We start from the raw sequence: 10,331 nt of genomic DNA, 5'->3' as shown, positions 1-10,331 counted from the left end.
AAAAACTGTGTCATTACATTAAGCATGTTCATAAAAAATACATTGTTGCAAGTTCTGCTGCAGCTACATTTGATTAAATGCACGTTTCTTTACTTTTTTGCCCTCTGAAGTTACGTATGTTACATATTTATTATTAATCAAGCGAAACACGTAAATAGTCATTGGTGAACCATCATTATAGGGAATAAACTGTACATTTCCCCTCTTCAAATCAATATACATACAGATTTAATTGACTTCTAACTTATTATGCAATGTAATCTGACATTTTAAAAGTGTGTATGCATTTCTTTAATTTTTCTCAGTCTATGGTTTTCTAAATGCTGTACAGGGACATGTCCCCTCACTGGTGTATCATTGTCATATTGGAACGGGTAAAGCACCCATATGAACCTGTGTGTAATTATATGACGTAACCTGGCATATTTGCGGTGGTTATGATCATGAAATACACGGCTGTTGTGCCACCTTCCCCCTGTCGTATCAGTATGGTCACTCCACGGCATGCGACTTCGAAGTGACCAGCTGTCCATGGACAGCACAACTGTTACTGGGAGCTGAAGAAGGAGTTTGAGTCTCAGCAGAGTACCCACAAGGCTATTGCTGCAAAACTCAAGAAGCTGGCCAAGATGCAGAGCACCATGTTGCAGATGAGGTGGCAGGTCAGTCTGATCTGTGACAGTCTGAGTGAATGGAGAAGGAGGAGGGCGATGATCATGCAGGCAGTGCAGAGTCCTCTACCAATGTTTTATAAACAGCGGCATGAAAAAAGCTCATCAAAATTGATCAAGTGGGCATGGTAGGAATAGATAAATCTGAAATGTTTTGTTCATATAGAATTGCAAATAAATCTATGAACTATTACGTTTAACTGTAATAGAATCCACCCCAAAGTTGAGACATTGCTTTGTTGTTGAAAGGTTTAAACTGTGTATTGAAATGCTATATTTTAAAGGTTTTTTTTTTTAATTGTCAAATGTATACATATTTTCATTATCATCATAAAATTGTTGTCACAAATGTTTATTAAAGTTAAGTATTTCATAACTTTAGAATATTTTACTAAGCTTCACTCAAATTAAAGAAGTTTAAAATCATAATCTTGTGTATCTGTCCACAAATGTAACTCCTTTGCACTTGTGTAGGATATTTTCTGAGTTCAGGATTGTGACCTTACCTTAGTATTGAATCTGCAATACCCAAGTAATCCACAGTACATGTGCAAAGAAAAACCCTTAACTCTCTAGCTTAGTGGTTCCCAACCTGTGGTCCGCAAACAACTCTCAAAATTCAGTTACGCAGTTCTTGCAAAAACCCATTTCTACACAATCACACATTGTGCTATTACCAAGCATCACAACAAACTGCTTTAACTACGTGATATATAATTATAAGACATGTATGTAGTCTGCATTTTTCACCTTTATCGGGTTTCTTCTATTACAGGTGTTATAAATTAAATACATATTACAGCTCACCTTCAAAGCCGCCATTAAATGAAACCGCTTTCTAATGTGAAACAAATACTTAATAACTTAATAATTTCTACATTATGAAGACACATTTGTCAAACTTTTTTTTTTTTTTTTTTTTTTTTTTTTTTACAGCCAGCTATATTATTAAAGAATCTAGCATTCACATAAATAATCTGTGCTCATTCTACTGCTTGTGTTCACTGTTCAGGGGGAGGGAAATGTAATCTGGCTGTCCCATCCTTTTCCTAACTCTGTTGGAATGACTACATTTAAAAAATATATTAACCAGTATTACTTTTTCGTTTTCAATAATATAAAATGTGGGGAGGCACTGTCCGAGGAGGACTGAACAAGCTTATGTAGATACTTTTGAAATAATTTAAAAACATCTTTACAGGCATTAAAAATGTATTTATTTTATTAAACATAGTATAAACCAGTCTGCACAATCCACATGTCAGACCAAACAATTACAAAACGGGATTAGCTCTCAATTCACACACATTATTTACAAATTGCCAAGTCAGAGTTTGGGTATTTGTGATGCATATTCTAAACCTCAATATGGATTTGTGACTACACTTAATCTCTTTAGAGGCAAGATTTCCTGGATCTTATGAAAAGTATTTCAAATACAAAAGTAATTTTCTTGTGGTGACACAAAACACCAACCAGTTACTGGAGTGTTCTCCCACTCTTCAATTATTCCTAACTGTCAAGATGTATGTTGTGGAACTTCCTTAACGCTTGAAATGTTTTTGCTTAGGATTGTAAGTCGTCCTGGATAAGGGCGTCTGCTAAGAAATAAATAATAATAATAATAATAATAATAATAATAATAATAATGTGCAAACAATGACATTTCATTTTAGAGTAATTACTGTAACCGTTCTAAATGTTTCTACAAACTGCTGTTGTGACACCAACTGTAACCTGAGTTTCTGGAACACTTAGGGTCACACCTACATACCACACGAGTGTGCATATTCTTATAAACCCGTCATTAGAACCCAATTAAAATCATAAACAAACATATCCCCATACTTGTGTCGACCTGCTCACTGTATTTATATTATGCAATAAAATAGACTATAGAATAAACTCCCACGTGTTCTTTCTTTTTTTTTCTGTGTGGCTCTTCGTTATCTATATACACGTTGTAGTAAACATCTTCCTTAAAGTCTGACCACACCACCTGGAAATAGAGACAAAATATAAATAGATTAGACCGTTTCTGTAGAGAGGAAGTACATTTTATTTATTTATTTATTTAAACCTCTCTGGTACCGATATGCGAGTTAAATGATTGCTGTATCTTATTATAAATGGATATCAAATTATACTAATTTTGACATCAAAAGTGTAGGAACATGGGTTTAATCACCACACAAAACAAGTGGGCAATAAGCTTAATGTACCATTTTCATGTAGGCACAGTTATCTTACTAAGGACAACTAAAACATCCGAGGGAATTTTCAGTGTGTCAGAAAGGTAATACAAGAAATTCTAATAGTATATATATACACACACACACACACACACACACACATATATATATATATATATATATATATATATATATATATATATATATATATATATATATATATATATATATATATACACACACACACACACACACACACAATTTATTCCCGCCAATTCAAGTCACATGCTTTTTGTAACGTGATTCAATATGCAAGCCACGTGGTCTAAAAGGATTTATAAACTTCCAGAAAAGTACAATATTGGTTCATTATTACCTCTGCGTGAAAGTCCTCAAAATATGAATAGCACATAATTGTAAGAGTTTTGTTTCTACGAGTATATAATTATACTCAGTGTGGGGGTCGCGTCTCTAACCCTGAATCTGTCTAATCTAAAAACATCCGCTAACAGTCAATATATGTTTATGTAATATTCACTGTTAGGGGTGCTGTCTCGTTCAGAAGGTTCTTTTGCCACCCCAAACCTGAATAACAGTTTAGAGTTGTATTAGCTACGGCGATAAAGTATAGGTTATTCTGAGTACAGGGCTGTGCAAAGTCTCGCGAGCTGCCGGGCCCTTTATAAACGCAGCGCGGCTGCTGCTCTTCCTTCTTAAATAAAAAGATCACGTAAGTAGTGGTGTTGTTTGGGAAACAGGATGGGCGGTAATCCTGTAAAAATCTTAAACATCCTTAATATCTATAGGGATATATTTGTCTAGTCCTTATATAATCATGATTACATGTCTCACTGATGGTATATTTACGTTAATGTTATTGTTAGTGACATTTGATGAGCCGCCTAGGCACAGAGTGCAAAATGTAGGCCTCGTTGTAGATTGTGAAGTATAATAAAGTAAAACGGGTTCTACACTGTGATTTTAACTATCATAACATGAAACTATTGAGTAGACAAAGGTGATTTTAATGCCGAAGGTCACTTGTGACAGTGTTTGCATTTTAGAAGGAGATTTAAGTTGCACTGTAAGACAGGGTTGGGTATGGCTTGACAGGTATTTACTATGCACGCTCCTTGTGACTTGTCACATATTTAGTAATAGTTATGATAATGTAAAAGTGGCCTGCATCGGCTATATTTCTTCGGTAGAACTAGGAAGCCCTAATCTCCTACTCAGTTAATATAAAAATATAGTACGTGTTCTAACTAGAATATATGTTAGTGTTAAACGTCTTCATGCTAGCGCGTTTGTCTGACTTTATCCTCTCTCCTGCAGCAAATGGCGGACGACGCCGGTGCTAGAGGAGGTTTCCGAGGTGGCTTTGGCAGTGGGGGCCGGGGACGCGGCCGAGGCCGTGGCAGGGGTCGTGGGAGAGGCCGTGGTGCCCGCGGCAAGGCCGACGATAAGGAGGCGAGTGTTTTATTACCAGGGTTTTTTTGACTGGGTTTTTTTCAGTATGTATTTTGTATTTCAACACTTTTACAATTCTGTGAATGACAATCAGATGTCACCTAGAAGTCAGTTGGTTAAATTCACTTTGTGGCTGTTTATTTATTAATTTAAATTTATTCCTGCAGTGGGTGCCTGTGACCAAACTGGGTCGCCTTGTCAAGGACATGAAGATCAAGTCTCTGGAGGAGATTTATCTGTACTCTCTTCCTATCAAGGTAAATGGTCTTTTTGCTTTATAGTATAGACGTTGGAGAGGTTTGGCAGAGGTAGGGGTGGTATGCGCACTAAGTGTCTATCAATGAACTAATCTGAGAAGTTGTGGATTAGAGACTTGGTGGTGAACGATGCATCACAACTGCTGCTGCATTGTCACTTAAAATAGGTTCTCTGTTTTAAGTCTTATCCAAAGGACAGAGCACAAGGAGGTTTAGTGACTTGCTCAGGGTCACACAGCGAGTCAGTGGCAGAGCGGGGATTTGAATCTCCTGGTATCAAGCCCTATTTAACCATTGGACCCCCAAGCCTCCTAAAGAACACAAATGCGTTTGGTGGTTTGGTTGGCCAGCAGGAAGTGTATTTTTGCTAGTTTAAATTATCCATTTTATTGCTATGACACTCATACACTGGCCTTTTTTTTATATACAGGGACTTAAATGCATTAATTAATAGCTCTGAACTTGAGCTCTGTGTGTTCTGCTATCCTTTTGAAATATCCACGCTTCCTGGCAAAGGTGCATTTGATTTATCATTCCCTGGTTTGGGGTCAATTCCTGTTTTTAAAATCAATTCCCAATCCCCATTCCAACACATCGTTGATCAAAAAATGCAGTAAGCAGTATTCTGTTAATGCGCTTCAGTGGCAACAGATGACTTTAAATTGAAGTCACTGTTTGCTTCAAATGAAAGCAGTTGAACAATCAACAATTGTCTGTCAATTTCCACATTCTTTTGATGCACTTTTTTAAAAATGACCTGCAATTCAATATTTTTTTTATATTCACCAATAATTGACTGGTTGTAAAGACTCATGGAAGTTGCATAATTACATGAATCGTAGTAGATGCAGCGATTTGGCTGCTAGGAAGCCACTTGCATGTTCCTCTGCATACTGTCATTGCAAACACAAAGGACATAAAGGATTTGCTTACAACAATATTAATAAATAACCCGTGCAACATTTGCCATGAAGTGTGGTTGTTCCATACAAATCTGGGGCCAGCAGACTAATTCAAAGGAAGGTTTAGTTCCCCCTCGCCAAGCAGCCCGAAAAGCTGCGAGCAATTTTGAGAATTCAGTTGCCATGTGATCCTTAGCGCAGATATTTGCTACTGACACAACACCTTTCTACATACTATAATGTTAAAGACCCTAAAAAGAAGCCATAGAAATATAACATATATATATATATATATATATTTTTTTTTTTTTTAAAGCTTCAAACAAACAATTTTGGGTGGGGTGGTAGTTTTTCTTCAATTAAATTCTGTAGACAAGCTTGTCCATTAGGCTCCCTGTTGAATGATTTGGAATATAGCTGATCCTCCGAGCCACGGCCCCACTGGAGACTTATCTTCAGTAACAACTCTTGGGGGGGGGGGGGGGGGGGGGTTAAATTACATCACTGTGTGATGGTTTTGCTGTGCTTTTAGTTGGCAATTTTTGACCTCGATAACCGGCGAATAAATTGGTGGTTCTTAAATTTATTTAACCCCACTCGCTTGCTTTCTTTCTCTTGTTCCGCTGGTCATGGTTGTAAAGTTTTATTTAAATAGCAAGGTAAACGTTGAAAGTATTAACCCTCAGAGTACTACGTCACGGCGAGTGCTCTACGCCACAGGACTACAGCTGTCGCACGCAAATAACAGCGCTTGGGATAGTGTAGCAAATTACTTAATTTTACACCCAAAAATATATATATTGTATGAAACCTATATATCACAAGAAACGGAAGACATTGAAGTTTTTTGTTCTTTCTGTTGATATATTTTTTGGACTGAACATAGAAATATGTATTGGCAAAGACACCTTTGTTATACAAATGGTATTTTTATCATCAAAACATCAGTTATTTTCAAAACCAACCATGCACATAAACTTTCAAAATACGACATATAAATCCCTAGAATGTTTTTTTTTTTTAAATGTAAAAAACCACAGATGTTTACAAACAATGAATCAAAAGATATATTCAATTCTGCAAGCAACGCATCTATCTGTACAAACAGATCGGAACCGCACAGTAAACGTACTTGCCCTCGAAAGCCTTTTCTTTTATATAAGATTGTACAACATGTATACCAACACAAATAAGTGTTAATTAAATATAAAGCATATGCAAAACTACTACTACTTATTATTATTATTATTATTATTATTATTATTGCATGCAACTTTGAGTTGTGGAGACATCTGAATTGGCACGGAAGCTTGTTCTCTGTAAAGTCCTGGCTTTTGCAATCAGTGGTTTTTTTTTTTTCGGTGGTTTGTAAAGCCAATTTGGTGAAGTCACTAACCTATGTATACTTTATGTTCGATGTTATTTTCTGTTCTGGCAATTCTGTTACGGGTCCAAATCGGGACTCTGAAGTTTTTGTTCAGCAACCAAATTAAAGGCACGTCTTTGTCTGTACTGTCGTCACCTCCCGCCACATCCTCCGCCTCTTCTTCATCCTCTTCATCCCCCTCGTCATCCTCCTGTTCTCAATCCTCCTCCTCTTTTAAATCACTGTCATCACTATCCACATAGCTATACAGTCCCAAACAATTATACGTTTTATCAGCCTCAGAAGCCGTAAAACCTTTCTCTGTCCGAATTGCTTAAACTCTCTAATCCGCCATTTCTCAACTCTCAGCTAGCCTAGGAGACAGGGTTTTCTTTTTAACCAATAAAAAAAAAGGTGTTCGCTTCACAACCATTTAAATTGGCTAATATTAACACCAAAGCCCTCTGCTGTTGCTCGGCACAGTTTGTTGCTAGGTAAAATTTGACCAATAAAAAAATAAGAGCAAATGGGAGGGCAGATCTATGTCCGATAATCGGCCCTTTAGTCCTCATGCAGCACACCTCCGTGGGCCGATCATCGGCCCTGTAGTACTCTGAGGGTTAAGTCCTGCATGTGTGTGTTACTGGTTTGTAGCAAGTAACAGATTTGTAATCCCATGTGTTTGGAAATTTGTTTTAATTTGGTTTCATTTGTTTACTTTCTTCCAGGAGTCTGAGATTATTGATTTTTTCCTGGGGTCCTCTCTGAAGGATGAGGTCCTTAAGATAATGCCTGTCCAGAAACAGACCAGGGCTGGTCAGCGAACCAGGTTCAAGGTATGTGTACAATGTTGTCATCAACATTCTTGAAGCTTTTGATTTTTTGTATTTCATATAACATTAAACTTCTTTTGTGTTAGGCCTTTGTTGCCATTGGGGACTATAACGGCCACGTTGGTCTGGGTGTCAAGTGCTCAAAGGAAGTTGCTACTGCAATCCGAGGAGCCATCATCCTGGCTAAACTGTCCATTGTCCCTGTAAGGAGAGGGTACTGGGGTAACAAGATTGGCAAACCCCACACCGTACCTTGCAAGGTAGGAAGTAATGCCTAATCTAACAAGATCAGTTGTTGGTGTGATCATTGCTCATTCCTTTCCTGTTTTTAATAACCTGCTTGTCTTGTGCATCAGGTGACTGGTCGCTGCGGTTCAGTTCTGGTGCGTCTGATCCCTGCTCCCCGTGGTACTGGCATCGTATCTGCCCCAGTACCGAAGAAATTGCTTACGATGGCTGGTATTGATGATTGCTACACTTCAGCCAGAGGCTGCACAGCCACGCTGGGCAACTTTGGTGAGTTTGGACTACAAGGCCTGAAAGTGCCTGACTTCATTGATAATGATGGATGTTTTCAATCTCTCAGCTCTGCTCAGATATGCCTGCACTGTGGTATAACTGTCTTTAAACGGGAGAGAAAGTAAATGAGCATCTTAATGCACGGCAGGTTAACCTCTTCATGGTCTTCCTGTTCCTTTTTCTGAGCTCTACATGTCTTATCAAGTTTGTTTTTCTGTGTTAAATATTACATGCTAGATCTTTTAACCAAGTACTGTCTGTTCTACAGCCAAGGCCACCTTTGATGCCATCTCCAAGACCTACAGCTACCTGACCCCTGATCTCTGGAAGGAGACTGTCTTTGCCAAGTCTCCCTACCAAGTAAGATTGAGGGTTCATGTCCCTCCATGGTTCTTTAAGTCTCCTTGGATGAAGGTGTCGGCCAAATAAATCTATATGCCTATTTTTAATATCATTTTTAAATTGATAAGTTTTTTTTTTTTTTAATATAGCTAGTCTTGTTCTAAAAGATGTCTACAGACTTGATCCATATTGTGCTAATGTAATGTTTTATTTTTGCAGGAGTTCACCGATCACTTGGCCAAGACCCACACCAGGGTTTCTGTGCAGAGGACCCAGGAAGCTGTTCCACCAACCTCTTAAACTTTGAGGAAAATAAATATTTTAACTGAAATACTGTAGTGTGTATTTACTTTGCACTGTACCTTCCAATGCCACATAACTTGCCCATACAAATTTGTAAATTTCATTTGCAGTAACTTGCATTTAAATTGGCTTTGCAATAATTTAATGCTATGAGCATCATACATTTTCATTTCTGAAGTAGTAATTGTATGCCAGTAACTTTTATATATAATTAAAAAAATAAATGAAATCCAAATACAATTTGGACATTGCGTGGAGAAATCATGAACTGGCTATTTACAGTTTACAAACTGTTTAAGAACAGCAATCTTTTTACATGTTTAAGTGGCTATAGACTAAAATTCTGTAATCCAGGGTGCTATTTGCACACAAAGTTTTGCTTAGTAGTGAATTTGCCAAATACAGGGATAGCATCTTTGCTGTCACTGCTTAACTTAATTTGGCATTTTGTTGCAATAATTCTCCAATCATCCGTGGTGCTTGTACTGAAACTGGCAGAAGTTTGCTTTAAAAGGCTACATGCTCTTATTCAGATTAGTGATTTATTCTAGGTTGGACATTGTTTTTTCAAGATTCACCTACAACTGCAGTTTAAATCTTGTATACACAACAAATATTTGTTGCATCAACTTTTGTGTTCTACTGGAATATTCATAAAAATATGCTGTATTACCAATTTAATTTTCCCCTGTAAAAATTGTAAATTGGGATTATACCAGGGTGGTAAGTATGGGAACAGGAAGGACATTTGAATACTCAGTCAAGATTTTGTGTGTCAACATTTCAATCTATGCATCATCCAAACACTTAAGTATTTAAGCTACAAGCACCCTTTTTCCAAATAAAGATTTTTATTTTACATTAATACATTGTTGCCAGGACTGTTCACATTTGAACAATAAAAAGCTGAATGACTTTCTGCTAGGTCCACGTGTTAATCTTGAAGTACTAGTTCATGTTTGGCTTCAGCAGCAGGTGCTTCTTTTCTCAGCAATCATTCTGTGCTTCTGTTTCATCAAGCTTTTCTGGGCACTACCATAAACTCAGAGATCCCCAGTCTGAAAGGCAAGATGGAAGCAAATTTATATTCTATAGGGACACAAGCGCAACAAGGAGAGCTCATCTAGTTTCAAGACCTTGCCCTACAAAAAAAAAAAATCTAAAATTCACTTTGCTCCAGAAATAAATACCAGACACGCTTGTGCTCAGTGTCCTACAATTTCTAGCTGTACCAGAGTACCTTTGTGTTCATAAAGGGGTCAAGTGGTTCATCTCCTTGTCACAGTTCTGGAGATAGCTGTTCCCCTCCCTCTGCTGACAGGCCCCCAGCTGCTTCACAATCTCCTGATTCACTTTGCTTATGTTAACTCACAGGCAAGGTTTGTTTAAGATGGTTGAGACTTCAAATGGCATTAATGATCTACCACGATAATTACAACAAGGGAGAAGTTAAATTGAACCTTGTCTAAAGATTTG

At 37.5% G+C, this 10,331-nt stretch overlaps 1 protein-coding gene and 1 non-coding gene across 2 annotated transcripts; one reads left to right on the top strand and one right to left on the bottom strand.

Moving 5' to 3' along the window:
- Positions 1–2,833: 2,833 nt before the first annotated feature.
- Positions 2,834–2,960, bottom strand: LOC117418650 (small nucleolar RNA ACA64). Its single transcript, XR_004546840.2, has one exon. It is a non-coding gene; the product is annotated as a small nucleolar RNA ACA64 (small nucleolar RNA).
- Positions 2,961–3,569: 609 nt separating this feature from the next.
- Positions 3,570–8,883, top strand: LOC117418521 (small ribosomal subunit protein uS5). Its single transcript, XM_034926085.2, has 8 exons — positions 3,570–3,593; positions 4,199–4,333; positions 4,501–4,590; positions 7,587–7,694; positions 7,778–7,951; positions 8,048–8,207; positions 8,479–8,570; positions 8,772–8,883. The coding sequence occupies exons 2-8, from the start codon at positions 4,202–4,204 to the stop codon at positions 8,850–8,852; spliced, it is 837 nt and encodes a 278-aa protein (XP_034781976.1). The 5' UTR covers positions 3,570–3,593; positions 4,199–4,201; the 3' UTR covers positions 8,853–8,883.
- The last annotated feature ends 1,448 nt before the right edge of the window (positions 8,884–10,331 follow it).

Source organism: Acipenser ruthenus, chromosome 13 (genome assembly GCF_902713425.1).
Source record: "Acipenser ruthenus chromosome 13, fAciRut3.2 maternal haplotype, whole genome shotgun sequence".
Classification (NCBI taxonomy): Eukaryota; Metazoa; Chordata; class Actinopteri; order Acipenseriformes; family Acipenseridae; genus Acipenser; species Acipenser ruthenus.
The sequence above is the reverse complement of the archived record's forward strand: the minus strand, read 5'-3'. Positions and strand labels throughout refer to the sequence as shown.